The 19,981-nt window shown below is 37.2% G+C and overlaps 1 protein-coding gene across 1 annotated transcript in view; it reads left to right on the top strand.

Moving 5' to 3' along the window:
• LOC146000493 (uncharacterized) overlaps positions 1–19,981 on the top strand; it is a 288,360-nt gene that overhangs the window by 222,812 nt on the left and 45,567 nt on the right. Inside the window, exons 24-29 of the mRNA XM_083138216.1 lie at positions 1,714–1,894; positions 2,798–3,006; positions 4,882–5,064; positions 8,590–8,738; positions 12,545–12,683; positions 15,444–15,629. Coding sequence (XP_082994342.1) covers positions 1,714–1,894; positions 2,798–3,006; positions 4,882–5,064; positions 8,590–8,738; positions 12,545–12,683; positions 15,444–15,629 — 1,047 coding nt within the window. The remainder of the gene's footprint in view (positions 1–1,713; positions 1,895–2,797; positions 3,007–4,881; positions 5,065–8,589; positions 8,739–12,544; positions 12,684–15,443; positions 15,630–19,981) is intronic.

Genomic DNA, 19,981 nt, shown 5'->3' with positions numbered 1-19,981 from the left:
CTGTAATTTCAGAGTTATTAGTTTTGGAACATTAAACCATTATGTATTCCTCCCCCACTATTTGTACTTTTATATGATCGAGTCATTAACCGAGTTGATTCCTATCATTTACGTCAGTAAGACCTGTTTTGTAACAGTTGCGTTCTTGGGGTGATGAGCAATTTCATGTTAGGGTTAAGGGTGTACCTTTTTTTTCTTTTTTACCACCACCTCCAAAGTTTGGTCTTCAGTAATGTCTACGAGACCTCTCATCCGCTGTGTTGGGTCTTCTAAGTGCAGCAAAACAATGGTGAATGTGCTTCATAGATAGAAAAACTAAAACGAGGTGTGTAAACTGCGGTACCCCACTTTGCAGTGAACATCGCCATGACATTTGTGAATAATGCTTATAAACTGTACACTGACTTTTCATTATATTATATTGTATTGTACTATATTATATAATATATTGTATTATATAATATATTATATTATATTATATTATATTATATTATATTTTTTGTATCATATTATTGCGTTGGACATTACTGGTCATGCCCTGAGCAAAGTAAGACTAAAAGCTGGGTAACAAAATAAAGTACGTCATTCTGCAGTGTGAGAAACACCTTGATATTTGTAATACATGTTTGTTATCTGTCCTATTATTGTATTTTTCTGTGTTATAATGTATTGTCGTCGAATAACATGGGTACCTGGGGGAAACCCTGGAGGGTAAAGGCGGTCAGGGGTGTGATGCTGATCACATCACCCCCATTCACGACCGGATCAAGAAAGTGTGGGGCGTTACCCCCACACCCCCTATACGCCTTCATGGCATAGTGCTATGCACAGGGGAGCACTTTACCTTTATTGTATATCTAGTTATAAAGGCATGAGCAGTTAAAAGTAGATACACTGAAACAGTAAACCAGGTGGAGGGAATTGAGCAATCGAATTTGCTAAAATACATAACACTTCATTGTATTATGATGTATTTTCTTGTATTGCATTCATGTGTTAAAGGGTGAGTCATAAGTTTTGCAATATTTCCACAACCCAAACAGCGGGCACGTGTATATGCCATGAGCGACGGTAAGGACAAGGTCAAACTGGCCCAAGAGGTAGTGTGGCACGTGGACGATTTTACACGGAGGGTGCCACTCCATCAGTATCGTCAGTCAGTTGTGAGTGGCAGTGATGATGAGTGTTCAACAACGTCTGATCTGTGAACTCTTACTGTATGAGTTCGAACTCGGGCATAATGCTGCGGCAGCAACCTGCAACATTTGTCATGCAAAAGGGAAAGGTGCAGTGAACCACAGCACAGCAACACGTTGGTTCCAGGAATTTCGTGCAGGTTGCACAAATGTCGAAGATCAGCCAGGGTACCGGATCGACGTGGAATCTAGGAACTGGCAGGAAGGTGGCTGCAGACAGTCCAACACGAGGGGCTCTACTTTGAATGTTAACCTGCTTTCATTGTACTGGAATGAATAAAGGTATGTTGTGTACCAGAATATTGCAAGATTTCTGGCTCACCCTTGTAGTTTATTAGTCATAAAAAACACCTACTAACTGCAGAAGCTATTTCGTGTATATTTGAAGCAATCCTGCTAAAAAATAAAGTAGACATTAGTGTAGATTTAAGTGGAGTTACAGGCATCCCCATGTTAGTGTTAAAGAGTGCTAATTTCATGTAGGGCTCCAGGGTTAATGTAAAAATGAATGTTCCAGGGCAAGGCAGAGCATATTGTTATCTCAGGCCATGATGGAGGCACTGGAGCTAGCAGCTGGACTGGAATAAAAAATGCAGGATTGCCTTGGGAGTTGGGCATCGCTGAAACACACCAGGTGCTCGTTCTCAACAACCTCAGGTCTCGTGTGGTGCTTCAGGCTGATGGACAAATCAGGACAGGTGAATGAAAATTTGTTTCTTCTTTTCATAAACATTTTTTTTTTAAAAAAAAGTGTGTATTAGGTCAAGAGTTAATCTCATATATTTTCTCTTTCTCTCTTGTCCTCTCTCTTCCTCTTCTTTGGCTTCTTCTTTTTTTACCTTTCTTGGAGAGAGATAAAGAAAGGGAGAGAGAGAAATGCATCAAATCAATCATATCTCTCTCTCTCTCTCTCTTGCTCTTGCTCTGAGCGCTAAAGCGAGAAAATATTATCACAAGCCTGGAAAGTGTTAATTTTAAACATTTTCGATTATTTTTTTTCATTAATTAACTTGATTTTAGATATTAGTGTTTCTTCTTTAATGTTTGCATAACCACTGTTATATAATTTATTACATAATGATACAAAGCATGCTAGTTACTGCATGTATCTAAAGTTATGTATAATTTGGTAATGTTAGCTTGTGAAAGTTAAGGGAAACTGCTTGAAATGTCACTAGAAGAATAAAAGTCACTTCGAAAAAAAAATTATTGTGTCATTTTGTAATTTTATTTTAGCATTATAAAAAGTTGCCTGCCACATAGAGACTTCAGAGGTTGGTGTATGCATTTTTGTTGGATGTTTATGATCATTCAACACCTTTCTATGCTTTTATATATACTTGTGCCTCTTTGAGGGTTTTCTTTCAGTGTAGATGCTCTTCAATTATCTGACCAGGTGAAGAGCCTTATAAAGAATGAACAAGAGAGTAAAGTCTACAAGATATGCTATATTTCACCTCTTAAAATTGATTTAGTATATTTTTTCTTGGAAAATAAAAATCCAAAAATGAACTTTCTAGCATCTATTCTTTGTATTATTAGTTATAAATGAGGAATTTCTGCAGTATTGGTATTATCACTTTTCCGATTTATTTTTTCAGGATTTGATGTTGTGGTTGCTGCTCTTTTGGGAGCTGATGAATTTGGCTTCAGTACAGCCCCACTGATTGTCATGGGATGCACCATGATGAGGAAGTGCCATCTAAATACCTGTCCCGTGGGAATTGCTACACAAGATCCTGTACTTAGGAAGAAATTTGAAGGAAAACCAGAACATGTTGTCAATTATCTCTTCATGTTAGCAGAAGAGGCAAGTGATTATGTTTTACTACACACACTTTTCTTCTCTTTATCAATTTCTCATTGTCAACAGATTGGCAGTCCTTAACATTTAGTGTCTGGATGGTAGATTTTGTAGCCTGTATTTCCATTGAGGACAGGTGGTCAATATTTCAGCCAGCAGTGCACCACAGCAATTAAAATTTCTTGAAAACTACATACAATATTTCAGTTCTGTCTGTCTCGATCTTTAGTATGCATATGAAGGTAGGACATACTCGAATTTTAAAACAATATATCCATTGTTACTATTATTAACAAGCAAAGTTTCAAAAACTCCGTATTTTCCCTTCATTACCTCGACATTGTTATAGGATATAGATTTATAAATGACTAAAACTCATAAACTTCTGCATCTTTTTAAAAAATTAAAATTCTACAAGCAAGAATGAGTAAAACGCGACATTTTAAGCAATGTCCAACAATTAAGGATTCAGGGGGGGATGTGGTGGGCAAAGGCCTAATTGTTGAAATTTGCCCGGATCATGTGGTGGTACACGGCAGCAATTAACGTGCCATTTCTTGAAGACTATACACTATATTTCAGTTCTGTCTTTTTTGTTCATTAGTGTATACATCTAATGGTATTATTATATACTCAAAGTACAAAACCATATATCCACTGTTACTATTATAAACAAGTACCATTTGAAAAAGCCTCTTGTTTCCTTTTTGTTTAAATAAATTGAAGATAAAAGGCTATAAGTTTTCAACCATTACATCTTTTTGCACAATTCAAAATTCTAAGTGTAAGAATGCAAAATTTTTGAATAACATCTGACAATTAAGGTTCCGGGAGGGTGGGGCAGGGGCAAAGGCCCAAAGTTGGCAAGACTGGAGCTGGCAAGACTACCACTTCATGTAATATTATTATTTTTTACTCAAGAAGTATCAGTTTGATTTCAACGAAACTTTGCACGGTTGTAGGAATGTACCACTGCTACATACTACATTTTTCATTCACTTCTGTGTATTGAGGTGACTCGGGGACATACTGTATGCCAATTTTTTAAAAAGAGAATTCAACTTTCTTCTTCTCCTTTCTTTAACACTAATTATTGGGAGGCACAATGTGTAAATTTTACCTCCGCTGACTTCAAACAAAAACTCAGTTCAACCATAGACTTTTCCATGTAGGGAATTTTGACATAGAGATATATGCTGTGAAAAAATCATTATTTAGATTGTCTCCTGGAGAGGATAACCATTGCAAGAGCTGCTCTATATCCTTACGTTTGAAGAAAATTCAAGAAAACATGTGTTGAAACATTTGAGGAATGATTTGAGATGTATAGCAGACATGTGGAGAATGTTTTGCATTAAGAAAATATTCTATTAAACAGTTCTCGCATTGGTTCCAGACTTTATGGCATTGTGTATTGATTAGATACATGAATGTATCATTCAAGTTTTGCACAAAACTTTTTCAAGTTTATATTTGATCTGTACACTTTTAGCATGTGGGCACTAATAAATTTTATATTATGTACTTTATTGTTATTGGTAAAATAAATCTTATTGTCTGATTTCTGAATAACAAATGCTTTTGGTTTTTAGTTTGTACGTATTTCAAAATGATTCATGCAGTGATAAGTGCAAATTATCAATGGATATCAATTATATGTAAATCTTGGCTTCTTTATCTTTTTTTGTAAAACTGACAGCATGGAGAGAGATTCTGAATTTTCAGAAATTTACTGGTAATTTCATATTAAATATTTAAGAAGAGCACTAAGAAAAAATGAATTAACAATACATGAAGTTTCTAAATAGAAGCGTTCAAAATATACAATATAAGTTGTGCAAAACAGCAATTTAACAGGGTTGTGTTTTATTAATATTTCAGATCCGAGGATACATGGCAAAGTTAGGCATTAGGAAGTTCCAGGATCTCATTGGAAGAACAGATTTGCTGCGTGTGCGAGACAGCGAAAATCCAAAGGCTAAGATGCTTAATTTTGGTTCCATATTGAAGAATGCTCTGCATATGAGACCTGGAGTAAATATAGTTGGTGGGTCTGTTAGTCAGGTAAGTCATTATTCATTCCCAGCATAATCTACTTCTAGTGATACCCTAATATGAGGAATAGTCGGAAAAAACGTTTCTCTAAACATACGGGAATGAAATTAGGCAAGGGTAGAAGTTTATGCTGTAGCCATGTCATCGCACAACTATATGTGCTCAGAGGATTAAGGGAATAAAATATCTTATTGTAGAGTTGGTTTTTGTAATCCATGTGATACAAACCGACAACTGTGATCTTTCGAGCAAATACTGACACAAAAGTACCCCCGGAGAGAGGTTGGTCTGACGCTCGAACTAGGCAACGCAGCCCGGTTGACTTTGCCACACAGTGCGCAGGAACCAGTGGCTTTTCCCCCCACCCTTGCTTTGCTTTTCTCACATGTGGCACCAGTGCAATTCTGCCCAGCTGCCTATTTTCATGGACATGCGTTTAGTCTGCCAACTGCAACATAGTCCACAGTGACATTTAGGCACTTATTCCACAAGTTTTAAAAAAAAACTGTTTGTAAAACTTTGTTCTGGTGCATGGCCGATGCAGAGTTCAGTGGTGACATCATCGACAAATGCTTGTTTCCTTGAATTAGCTCATCAATACATCTAATGTTGTTCTCTCTAGTGGCTGTGGATGGCTACCTGGTTTTTGAATCATCCATCACACTTACCCAGCCATCTCTAAATTGCTGACACGATGGCCATACCATGTGCTTAGGCATTTCATGTGGCCCATACACTTCCACTAGCCAGTTTGGAATTTCCATACCAGAAGTCCCACGTGCCCATTTGTTGCGAAGAACAGCTTGTACTTCATCCTTTGTCCACGATTGCAACACACCTTTGTACTCCATACTGGCCAGGTACACACTTCTCAACTCTTCCTGTTTTGAGCACAGCAGTATGCTGGCACCCTCTGCAAAGAGAAAGGTCATGCATCAGACAACAAAAGAAGGATGATGCCTGTATACCTTTCTGGAAATACAAATACAGGAAACTTTTTTTCTGACTATCCCTCTTATATACAGGAATTCAGTGGCATGTCCATGCTTTTTGAAAGGAGTGGAGCGCATACCTCTTTAATAGTCAGTCCTCAATTTGCCATTTTTCCCCAGCACTGCAGAAATGTATTTAATGTCATTTTCCTGATTAATTTATTTTTCCTGTTTTTTCATATCTGCCTTCTATCATTTTGTACTTAGTCTTGTTCCCTGTATTTGTAATTACAATGTTGTTTCATTTTACATACATAAAATACCTTTACTTCTTATTCTACATTAAAAATAGAAAACATTCCATGTTATTGAAATGGATATAAAGTTCATATTGATTCACATGGACATAGCTGCAGATACAGTAATAGTGTGAGTAAAAACTGACACAAGACCACTTACAAGTACCTTGTTTTCTCCCCGAATTTTCAGACTGACCTCTATTCTTCTTTGAGTCATGGAAGGGTTAAAAATCATGGTTAAAATAGTTAAAATGGATTAAAAAGCACTCAAAAATAGGTGCAAAAAATGGCTGATTGCTGCAGAGATGTGATCAGGACATCAAGTTTTTATACTTTTTAATCCATTTTAATCATGTTTTATCACTTTCGTGACATTCTTTTTGTTCCATCCCTGAAGAAGTATTGAGGAACAAGAAACATGTGATTTTATCTGTTTTTCATATGTTGACGACATGTGGCATGAAATACAACGCATTTTATGATAGTATGATGTATCATCTTTATCTGGTAGTGATAAATTATCAGAAAATGTAACTAGTGATGTCTGGAAGTGAAAGGAGAGAAGGACACTTTCATGAGCATATTTTGTAATGTAGGTTGTTTTATTTTCTACTGTTCAAGTGATATATTCATCATAGTTTTATCTTGAATCATATGCCCCCCTATCCTTCTCCAAATGCTGAAATATTGGATGGAAGGTCAGTTTCCCATGTTTATATGTGTTCATTTTTTTTACTCACCTCCATGGTGGCATGGTTAGCACAATGTGCTACAATGCTAGGGGTTCTAGGTTTGAATCTCAGCCTGGCTATGCATATTCCTTCATTAATTTAATCATTATCATCACTCATTCTCAGTTTTGTGATTAGCCAAGGGTGGCAGAAAAGTGAAGTAAAATAATTTTGTGCAAGTAAAATAATCCAAATCAATCAATCCTGCCTTTTTTTCTTTTTTGGCAAGTCAGTTAGTGCAGTCAGACAATATATTTCACAAATAGACTAATATTAAATTTATATACATCTGATGAACAAATGAACTCTGCTCTGCTAAACAGTGATGACTCTTAGTTGAACCAGACTGGGTCACCCCACCTCACCTCCTAGAATAGTGGCTGCTCTCAGTCTGAGGTCACCCACAGTTTTTTTTTAAATATTTTTCTATCAATATATAATTGCATCATTATTACTAGGGAGCAGAAGTTGATGAAATGTCATCTTTTTCCTGACATCTCGGACACGATGCCCATTAGATATACACAATATTACACTTAGTCTACAACCACAAAAAGGTAAATTTTAAAGTGCAGTTTTTTGCATTTCTTGAGTCTTTTCACCAAAATGAACATATGCCTCTATATATATATATATATATATATATATATATATATATTGTAATTTATGAGCAAAAGAAATGCTAATTATTACTATACATGAGGGTCATCCAGAAGAAGGAATGTTTTGGTGAAAAACTCAAAAAGCAAAGTGCTTTCCGGAGAGAAGGAACATTTGACGGTAGCGCACAGCATCCTTCACCTACACCTCCTCAGTTTGAGCCCAGCAGCAAGACTGTGCAGACGTGTATGTGCATGATATTGAGCTGTGAACCCTGAACATGTGCGAAAAAATTGAGTCCTATCAGGTGTGAGTTGCGGAGTGTGATAAGGTTTCTAATGTGAGAAAAGTTCATGCTAGTGAAATTCATAAGCAATTGAAAGACTTGCTTTCTGAAAAAGCACTTTGCCACGGCTGATGAACTCAAAGTTGCTGTCACTACATGGCTGAATACGTTGGTGGCAACAGAGTGCAATGATGGTATCAACAAACTAGTACCTCTGTATGACAAGTGCTTGAATGAGTATGGGAAATATGTGGAAAAGTAAAGTAAGGTATGTAGTTTATGTACCATAATTTTTGCACACATCATTTGTGGTTTCTGTTTTACACCAAAACGTTCCTTTCTTTCTGGATGACCCTCGTACAATATTGTATGTTTACATTCAGACCTTTGACCTTTTTGTACATCCAACATATTCTACTCTGCTCCCCTTCCTTCAAAAATGTTTCTGGTATCTTAATCGCCACACACCACATACATGAGTCCAAATAAAAGGACATGAATGGTCAGTGTATTCACCCATGTGCATAAAATTTTGTACAGACTTCAAAGATGTGGTAGTACCTTTGCATCATTCTACTACAATTGCTGTCCAAATGGCAGCACTAGTCCTGAAAATTCTGGTTACCACCTTGTAGTGTTACTTTCAGGCATATTGAGTATTACAAAACAAAATGTTGTCTTTCCAGGATTTTCAACTTGAGAAGCGATTGGACAACCAGCTTATAGAAGCTTCGATGCCAGTTATTGAGGGAGAGAAAACACATGTTGATCTGGAAATGGATATACGCAATGAGGACCGTGCCTTTGCCTCAACCCTGAGTTATCATATATCCATGTACGTAATAGCATATTATAGCTTAGGTTAAAATTTAGAGTGGGGTGTGATGAAGCTGGAAATTTATTGGATCAGATGGACACACTGTCCTTTGTTATAATCTATTCTGATGCCAATATTGAACAGATTCTGATATTTCATTTTTCTTGATATAAATCCAGCTACAATAGTTTCATGAATGCTCCAATTACTTCTGTCTTATAGATATCATTTTCCATTATGACAAGCATTCTTTCTGACAGATCTATGAATGTTGAACATTTTTAACCCTAGAAAGCTAATGCATCATCTGGCAGACCACACATGTGGTGCCATTTTCTTGTCTCAGCCCCTTCAACTTAACTCTTCTGCTTCCCACCCCGTCTACCTTTATTTTGATCGTAGAGACTGACAGGGAAGTATCGGTGTCCTTTCACAAGTGTTCCTTTGGAGTGTTTTTAATTTTGCATTGTCTGGCAGACAAAACGTTAGCATATATGTACACTAAATCTTCTACTACAACTTCAGAAGATTTTGCTAACATTTTGAATGTGGAAATGCAAAAACTAATGCAATAAGCTGGTCAAGTTGTCTGCTGGGTCCACGCATGGGTGCGGCCATATTAGCCTTATACAACCGGTTGCTACGGTGGTTTCTGTCAGTAACATGGTGTTGGCTATAGAGTGTTGCTGAGGTTGTGGAAAGATGAGCTGAAAACAATGAAGGAGGGAGAGTTAGCATGTAAGGAGAACCACTTTCGTAGTTTCAGATGCACAAGATAAGAAGGCATCATTGAAGGAAGGGTGCAAGCAGGCATGAAGGAAAGAATATGATGTTAAGGAAACCGATACTTAGATGTTGCACATGTTGTGACTAGTACTTTTTCAAAAATTTTGCAGTAGTTTTCTTAATAATAGCTTTGTGTATGTGCGAAGAGATGTTAATTACCTTTCTTTATATTTACATAAACCAGATTAAATATTTTACATGACCAATGTAGCCTCTATTCCTTTGTTACAAGCCTATCACGAGGACAAAATGGTTGAACACAACATGTGCCGTTTCCTCTCCGTCATTTTCTTGTCGTTATTATTCCAACTTATCACGTTCTTTTATGCAAAAACATTGTAATGAAAACAAGTTGTTGTAGTTAATAATGGGCTGCCAAGCTGAAAACACCTTCAGGTCAGTCAGTAGGCTCCAGGCGCCAGGCATTTATCACATGTTCAATCTTCCGTTCAATAGTCCTTAATGCACACAGCGAAATGCAAAACTCGGAAAAGGGGCGAATTTCCAAGAAGTGGGAAGATAAGTTTCTAGGGAAGAGATTTCTTTCATATTGCTGTCAGTTTGTCATTGTCAGGTGTGTTGCGTTCCTGTGATAAAGTAACATAATTGTTTCAACGTTATTTTATTTATCTCAATTCCTCATAATCTATAAATGGGAGTAAAATATTTTCCATTAGAAATCGCTTATTTACAAGTTATGATTATTCAGAATTTCTAGGAATTCAAGAACATAATATATTTTGGAAAGATGTAAATGCGAACCTAATTTCCTGAAATAACAGACGTGATGCACCTTGGGTTTACACATTTACTTTGGATGCAATAATAATAATAATTATAATACAGTGGAGGCACATAGTGGTTCAAATTCCAATTTAAACTGTAGGTCTAGTCCTGATTAGCCTTACTGTGCATAAAGTGGACTTAAAACACCAAATCAACCAATCAGTAATAATAATAATAATATATACCATTGTTATCTTCATATGCATTTATTATTGTTGTTGATATTAGTAGTAGTAGCTGTCCCTATTCATTTGTGGTTGCTGTTCCGGCTATTGACTGAAATCACTTTAGACACTCCCAATATTACTACTACTACTATTAAAATAATATGTCAATGGCCTGACTACCCCTACAAGAATTTCTTTCGATGTTTATGGCTATGGACTACACATATTTATTCTTCCGATCGGGAAAATGCATTGTAGTTTTTGAATGCCCATTAGTGCAAAGGCACAAAATGTGCCTAATGTGCATAATTATTGTAATCATATGCATAGCAATAAGACATATCTGACCACTTACAAAGAACCATGTAACTTACGTTCATTTATCCGTCAGCAGGCCTGTGTAGCGGAAACTGAAGAAATCGTAAGTTGCCGGTCACTTTCATGAAAATACCTGCTTTTGTTTTTCCATTTCTTCTTTAACTTGTCACTTGTAAGCAATCTGCATTTTATGTACGTATTCTTCTGAATCTAATCTTTACTATAGTGTAAGATACATATTACGATTTTCGTTGAAAACCCCTGTCACTTATAACAAAATGTACCCCTCGTAATCTGTTTCCAATACTAAATGCATGGGGAAAGTACGAATAGCATGTTGTATTATGCCAGGTATCGTATTATGCCAAAGGCATGACTCGAATCCGGGACCCCGGGCGCCATAGTCCGATAGTCTATTTATTTCATAAAAAGGGCCCGAGTATGAAAGAAGCTGGAAAGAGCTTCTTTCAAGCAAACGCCACCTGCAATTTTCAGCGGATGTAAAAATCTGCTGATACGAATTCTTCCGGAATCGCAGGAAAGATACTGCAAACACAGCTTTACGTTGAAAGCACTGTTATTAAGAGATGCGGTCTCTCAACGGCCGAAGTTCGAATTTTGTTTAAATAGCTTGAGAGAATATTTCTCCGCCCAGTCGGTATCTGAAATCTATCACGTGCACAGTCGGTGCCTCGGAATTATACAAGTTGTTGAAATAAGAAAGTTATGGCATAAATAGTTGTTACCGAACGTTACAAAAGGAGTTACAGCGAGTAGTAGTACAATATCGGAAAGGAGTTTTATTTCAGCAGAGTTTCATCAACGAACCAGCGAGTCTATCGTCACTTCCAGATCTATAGGTAACGAATGTTCCTCTATCCTTGTCTTTCATTCTCTCACACCCTTGCCAGACCAGTCAATTGTACTGTTTAAAGTTAATCGTGAGTGTAGTTCTTATTTCACGGGGCTAGCCCCCTTGCTTGGTTAAGTGTAGACGTAGCTCTTCAGGGTTATACCCCCTCTTACGATACACCTCTCGCAGCCAAATAACTTCGAATATGAGGCTTCACATAGCCTATCTACGATCCCTTAATTCAAACAATCGGGTGATTATACGGTATACCGTTGCTATGGCGACAGCACCAGAAGTGACGTTCGCTAGACCAGCGTATTGCTCAACAACGATAAGGAAGGAAGATTTGTGCATTCTGCCCCTCAAGGAAGCAGAGGATGACCAGATTCTTCTGCTGCCGTTGCTCGAAAGCTATGTGTGATGAACACCAGATAAAGTGTCGTTTTGAGTAAAAAATGTAATTTTACATTCCTGCATGCTACTGATGTCTTTTGTAAGTAAATACTAACTTTTGTAGTAAATAAAATATATAATTTTAATATATGTGTTTTAATTCGGAAGAAATCAGTAATCCAGCAGACGAATGGTTAGCTTTAACATTTGGCCCAGGACACGTTAGCTTTCTAGAGTTAAAAAAAAAAAAAACACTATTCGTTATGTGCAATCAAGACAACAAAGGAAAGTAAAATATTATTTACATGTAGATTTTAATGTGTTGAATGAAATTGTAGATATAAATGACTTCCAATTTGCCACTTTTTTCTGGTTTGTTATGCCTATTGACCAAAATAAATGCTTGGACTTCAGGCTTTAATCGTAAGCAATTCAAATTAGAAAACTATTGTGACATTGTTACCAAAATACTCTTTACTTGTAAAGAAACTTATAGTATTTAATTTGATTTTTATTTAAAGGAAATATGGTGATGATGGCCTGCCTGAAAACAGCATAAACATAAAACTGAAAGGATCAGCTGGGCAAAGTTTCTGCGCTTTCATGTCCAAAGGGGTTCATGTTACTCTGGAAGGTGATGCTAATGATTATGTAGGAAAGGTAAAGAAAGCTTGTTGGGTTAGAATATCCTCAGGCACCTGATTTTTGTCTTAAGTATAAGTTTCTGTTTGCACTGTGTGTGTCTGCATTTACCGTGAACATGTTCAAGTCACTGACATCATTACAGATTGACTGTATAGTCAGCGAAAAATTTCCATTGTTAGCATCTTACAAGGAGAGGACTCAGCTTGGGAAACGAGTTTCGAATGGGACTTTGTGTACTGGTAGGGTACCCTGTGGGATTTATATGCCAAGCCTCTAGCACACACTAGCCGTATATTTTTGAGAAAAGGAACTTCAAAGTTTCGAAAATTTCCAAGTGTGTCTCATGAGGCGAAGATATTGTAAGTTTTACCAAGTGTCCCGGTGGCCCCGTGGTAGCGTATAAGTTTCATGCATCAAAGGTTCTGGTTTCTATTATCTTGAGCAACTATTTGTTGCATTTTATTTAATAATTTATTGAAATAAGAATGAAATAAAGTTTTATTACAATTTTAAGAGGAAATGCCCATTTTAATGTTTTTACTATTTTAATTATGAATAGTTTTTTTTCATATCTTCTAAAGTTTTCTCATCACTGTAGAAACATTTACATATTTAATTATCTGCGTATTACATTTGGCAAAAAAATATGTATAGCGAATGGTATATATTTTCCTTTTCAAGATAGCATATACCCTCAGAGAAAAAAAATTCAAGAATACTATTCATAATCAATGTTTTTATTTACTTTTTTATTTTGTACATGATTCAGAGTGGTAATCATTGTCAATGCAGAAAACAAATTTTTTCAACAATTCGTACATCAAAAAAAGGATGATTTTTTGCAATAAATAGTTGCTTGAGATAATAGAAAAAAGTAGGGTCATTTGAACCAAAAACCTTTCTGCTTGAAACACACATGCCCCTGGAAAACTTGGAAATCTTCGAGACTTCAAGTGCTTTTGTTGGAAATGAATGGCTATTGTGTGGCATATCAATACCTTCCTATAGGGTACCCTACCACTACAAGAAGTCCCGTTTCAAACTGTTTCCCAAGCCGTGCCCTCTCCTTGTTAGTGAAGAACAAGCTGTAATTCATACAGCTTGCTTGCACCCTGTTCTGAAAAACAAGCTTGCATTGTTGAGTTGAGTTTTACCATTACTTGACTTGTCTGTGTGAATGGAATATAAATTGTAGAAACTTAGGTGTGTATTAATGATTCCATATAATAGTGTCATATTTTTTTTCTGACTGTAGATAGTAGTAGTAGTAGTTGGAAAGTGTGTGTGCTTTAAGTCCCAAACATGTGCAAGGCAACTGAAATACTTGCAGTGTGTGAAATCAGGTCTTTAATGCAATTTTTGAATGCTTGGAATGTGCAATGAAGCAAAATTCAGTTTCAATTGTATGGAGAACATGTGATGAGTGATGTTATGGTTGGGAGATGGGCCTGGTTGTACAGATGAAGTTATAAATAAGGCACAGAAGTGGCTCTGCAGTCAGGTGATTAATTTCAATAATAAGTTCTTCAAAAGCTTGTATCTCAGTTTGATTCTTGGTGGAGATCCAGTCTCAATTAGCATATCTGACAAGGGAGGTTATCCAAGTGTCCCCTCCAATTTCCATGAAACTTGGCAGGTGTATAGAGGGGCCCAAAGGAAGAAATACGTGTTTTTTTGTTTCGTCTAAAAAAACTGTTTTAGGGGGCAAAACCCCCCTCAAATGTCAAGATGAAGACAGATTGACGTGGAGATCTGACCCCTGTGTCCCACTCCGATTTCCATGAAATTTGGCAGGTGTATAGAGGGGCCCAAAGGAAGAGGTACGTGTTTTGTGTTTCAGCTAAAAAAACGTTTTAGGGATCAACCCCCCCCCCCCCTCAACCTCAAATGTCAAGATAAGGAGAAATTGAAGTGGGGATCTGACCCCAAAACCACGTAAATATGGCATAGGAAGAAACTGGGGGCATAGGGCCCCTCTATACACCTGCCAAGTTTCATGGAAATCAGAGGGGGACACAGGGGTCACATCCCCACTTCAATTTGACCTCATCTTGACATTTGAAGGGGGTGGGGGCAGTTGTCCCCTAGAACAGTTTTTTAGCCGAAACAAAAAAATCACGTATTTCTTCCTTTGGGCCCCTCTATACACCTGCCAAGTTTCATGGAAATTGGAGGGGGCGCTTAGATAACCTCCCTTGTGAGTACAAAGTGGATTTATAACAAATATCTTGCCCATTCTGACAAGTGTGTTAAAAAAGGTGGTAACACTATTGGGTAATAGTTATGGTGTAATGATTCTGAATATTTGTGAAACATATGTGTGTCTATTTTCATTACCAGCCTATATTCAGTGATGTAAACCTAAAACAATTTCAATAAAAGCAGGAATAGTAAAAATTAACACTCTATTGAGCAAATGCACAGCACACTTGCCCTAGGGACATATAAAGAGCAACATCATCTAGTGGGCAAGTTATGAACTGAAATGTCGAACTTTGCATTAAAATTATTGGCAAATGATGTAGAAATGCATACATGTTTCCATAAACTCTCAAAAACTAAGAACGTATATGTATGTTATCCACGATTTGTGCACAATAAGGAAAACATTGATATACGTTCTCCAGCCCAAAAGGGTCAATTACAAGCTGTACATAAGAGAACGTCCACAAATCTGTTCAATAGAATGAGTATTGAACATCATTATTGTTCTTTTGTAACCTCACATTTGTTATGTTAAGCAAATACAATGTATCAGTATCATTCGTTTTCCAGGGTCTGTCAGGAGGAGAAATAGTAATCTATCCACCACAATGTTCTGATCCAGAATTTCAATCTGAGAAGAATGTGATTGTTGGTAATGTGTGTCTTTATGGAGCAACATGTGGGAAGGCCTTCTTCAGAGGCATTGCTGCTGAGAGGTTCTCAGTTAGGAATTCAGGAGCAGTCGCTGTTGTTGAGGTGAGCTTTACTATATTTTAATCTCTCTATTGTTAAGAATAAATTAGGTATAATTGAACAATTTATTATCATTCATATGAGGAAGTGTCAAATGGAAACCTTAAAAGTCCAACAAAAATGACAGGGCAGACTGTAAACGGCTCAAATTTACATAAGGTATCGACTGTTATTTACAAGATGACTTCAAGGCTGCAACACTGATCAAGTGAGTTTAACAACACCATTTTTGTCATTTTAAAGATGGCGCCTCCTACATACACATGCACCAGCAAAGAGCAGCGCTTTCTTGCCCTCTGGAAGCCTAAAATGCAATGTCTCTGTGCATGCTTACCATGCCAGTAGGTTTACAAGTAGAGGAAGAAGTTCGACAATGGCCTCAGTCTGCACTTAGATGGGTGAAAATGCCTTCTCGGTGGGTGGCTTATAAGTGACTGCACATAGATTCCAAACTAGGGTGACCATATGTCCCATTTTGACTGGGACAGTCCCGTTTTCGAGGCATTTCCTGGCCGTCCCATTCATTTTATTTAAAAAAAGCACTATTTGTCCCATTTAATAACAGTCTAAAAGTTAATGTGAAACCCAATTCTAAATTTGGGAGATACTTCAACTAAAAGAGTGATGCAATAGCAGTATTGCAACACCGCACCGGGGCAACACAGCTGACTGTTTTTTAAGCACTTCATAACAATCGAAATCTTCTGTTCATTGTCGTCGATCGGCCGTAAGCCTCAACCAAAGAAGGAAGGAATCATTGTCGTCAAGTAGTTTGCATTGTGAAGTTAGCTCGCATCGCGGCTGGTTTTTTTTTGTGCGTGTTCTGTGAGAATAAGCATGGCCAAGAAGCGATCGTGCAGTTTCAATTCGGACCTGCAAGAAGAATTCAAATTTCTTCGTTTAGACTCACTCAAAAGATAATTCTCATGTTGTGTGTCAGATATATGTTGTACGTTTTTCAGTCTCACACGGCGGAAGAAGTGGCATTAACAAACACGTTGTTTCAAAGAAACACAAAGAGGCTGAAAAAGCAAAATGTAGCACCTCTAGTGTCACGTCACTCTTTGAGGAAGTGCAAGACGAGAAAGTTTCCTTTAGGGAAGGAGTTTATGCGTATCATAGTGTGAAACATGGGCATAGCTTTCGATCGAATGACTGCACATCGAAGTTAATAAAGAAGCTTTACAAACTGAAATATTCCGCATCTTGCACTAAGAGTGAAGCAATTGTGTGTAACGTGTTGGCACCGTTATCTTTGGAGGATGTGAGGAATAATTTGGTGTCTTGCTAGAGTGTTACGTTATTGACGCTTCTAACAAGAAATCCGAGAAACTGTTCCCTGTGTTAGTAAGATATTTCCTTCCTGCGACTGGTATTCACCCAAAAATTCTTGAATTTGCATCACTGCTGGGTGAATGTTCTGAACTGCATGCTTGCTGTTGACGAAGGTAATCAAAACATATAATTTGCAAGATCAAGTTATGGTACTTTGTGCTGATAACACTAATACAAACTTCGGTAATGCGTCTGACTACCATGCTAAAGGTCCCGAGTTCGATCCTCGGCCGTTCAAATCCGGGAACTTTCCTAACGTTGGAAGCGGCCCCGGCGCCCACCCAGCATCGAATAACATGGGTACCTGAGGGAAACCCTGGGGGGTAAAGGCAGTGAGGGGCGTGATGCTGATCACATCACCCCCACTCACGACCGGATCAAGAAAGTGTGGGGCGTTACCCCCCACACCCCCTATACGCCTTCATGGCATGGTGCTAAGCACAGGGGAACGCTTTACTTTACTTCTGTGGTGTAAATAGGTGTGGAAAAAACTGTGTGGGCAAAGGCTTCAGTCTCAAATCGGCAAGGAACTAATTGGAATAGGTTGTGCTGCACATATCGTTCACAATTGTTTGCAACCTTACAATATTGAAAGTTTTACTGTGAAATTGTACAAATATTTTCATGTATACACAGTTCGTGTAGAACAACTTAAAGATTTTTGCAGTTTTGCTGGTGTGGAATATGCAAAACTTCTGGAACGTGGAAATACCAGTTTCTTGACATTAGGACCAGCACTGAAAAGAATCTTAAATATTTTTCCAGGACTGCATTCCTATTTTCTTTCACAAGAAAAGCCTCCTCTTATTTTAAAAAAAAACCTATTTTGTGACCCTGCTTTTGAACTGTATCTAATGTTTGTGATTGATCAATGTCAGATGTTTGAAGAGACAATACTTATGATAGAGAGGGATGACATATCAGCCACAGTCTTCATGCCACATTTGTTTATTAAAGAAGAAACTAATGGGAAGACAAGAAGAAAGATTTGTCACTACTCTGGTTAGAACCCATTTGTACTATTTAGAAGATTCTGGTGATATTAGAAGTGAAGAATTTCTAGCCACTGTTGATATTTTTTTACAAAACCTGCTTGGAATACCTTGAAAAATAGGAAACTAGTTATGGTGGAGTGGAGAATTTTCAGTAAGTTCTGCTGCAGAGTACACCTAGTTGGCGTAATATTCAAAATAGTGTGTCAACAATTCCTGAGAAATTAGTAAACTGTTTGATCAGTGGCAGTGTGCGAGAGAAATCATAATACAACTCCAAAAGAACTGGGAAGAAAATGTTTGTATTTCGGATAAATGGGTACAGGTGTTTAGTAACTTGGAAGCAAACCACATAAAGTACGACGTCCTATTAAAAGCTGTGGAAATGGTGTTGTGCTTGACTGGAACATCCACCCCTGTTGAGCGTGTTTTTTCAATCATGAAAAATATGTGTGGACTGATGTAAAAATCGTCCTTGCATGTATCAACAATGAAGTCTCTCTTGCTGGTGCGAGTAAATTTCACTGAGAGTTTTATGAATGATTACTGAAGAACAGAGCTGTTCTGAAGAAGATTGGTTCTTCAGATAAATACTTTTGACAGTCTTCAACTTCAACTTCTGTGTGATATTTATATCAAAGGGTGATCCGAAGGGACCAGGGATGTCTATATGTTAGTAGCCTAACAATTATTATAAAAAAAATTATAAATACAATTTTGCAACATGAGATCATATTTTATTTATTGTTTGTGATGTGATCAATGTATTCATATAATCCATAATTAATATATTTAATATGCCAATAATGACAATAATTTAATAATGAGACGTAATGTACTGTTCAGAAATTGGGGGGTTGGGGGGTTAAGCTGAGCTCCTTGGGATGTCCCGTTTTGGAAGCAAAATATTATGTCATGTTCCGTTTTGGAAGCAAAATATTATGTGATGTCCCATTTTGGAAGCAAAATATTATGTGATGTCCCATTTTGGAAACAAAATATTATGTGATGTCCCATTTTGGAAACAAAATATTATGTGATGTCCCGTTTTGGGAGCAAAATATTATGGTCACCCTATTCCAAATACTCTTCTTGAGGTAGCACTAGCTCAGACTTGAAAATATATGTGGATTAGCAATGGTCTGTACTAAAATGCATTGTAATTTGACTCTCCCTCGTGTAAGTAGTTGTATTGTGATGTTGGATAGGTCATGTGTAGGATAGGATATTTCCCTCTTCTGCCTGAAATTTAATTTTCAAAATGTTTGTGAATTATGGCTCAAGCATGTATTGAACCTGGGTCCTTAGCTCCATCAACTGAGCCAAACTCTGGTTTTACTCAAGTCTGACTACTTATCATTATTTCAGTGTAAAATGTGGTTCCAATTGCTTGTATTTGCTGTGTATTCCATCCTATAACTCAAAAACTTTTAATGAAACTCTCAAGATGGAATATGACAAGTGTTCTATAAAACTAGCTAAGTGGTGATAGGAGAAGAAATTTGAGGAATGTAAAGAAAGTTTTGAGAAAGGCATGTAGGATGAGAGAACTATACGTAATTGAGAATATATAGAAAAGAATAATTGGTTAATGTCAATTTAATTTGAAATTTGTGAGTTCAACTGTTCGTACGAGACATGTCAGGAAAGTCAAGATACAATGGAAGAAAATAACAACACAATTCACAGCATTGACAGAAACCTTGATCCTTACTCTTTCCAGTAGTGTTCATTCGCAGTGATGCACTGAGTCTTGTGCGAGTATCACATGCTGGAAATGGCTTCTGCGATAAAGAATCCCACCAACAATACAAAGTGCGGGCTGTGATGCGGTTTCTCCAGGAAAAAGGCAAATGTCCAGCTGACATTTATAATCAAATTGCGGAAGTTGATGGAACATTATGAATCATCAAAATGTGATGAAGTGGTGTCGGGCCTTCAATTCTTTTAAGAAGGTCATTAGAGATCACAGACAGCTTACCGCTCCTGTGTTCGTCATGGATATATGTTCTACCTCCCATGAAGGCA

This window comes from Lepisma saccharinum, chromosome 16 (assembly GCF_977018435.1).
Source record: "Lepisma saccharinum chromosome 16, izLepSacc3.1, whole genome shotgun sequence".
Taxonomy (NCBI): domain Eukaryota; kingdom Metazoa; phylum Arthropoda; class Insecta; order Zygentoma; family Lepismatidae; genus Lepisma; species Lepisma saccharinum.
The sequence above is the reverse complement of the archived record's forward strand: the minus strand, read 5'-3'. Positions and strand labels throughout refer to the sequence as shown.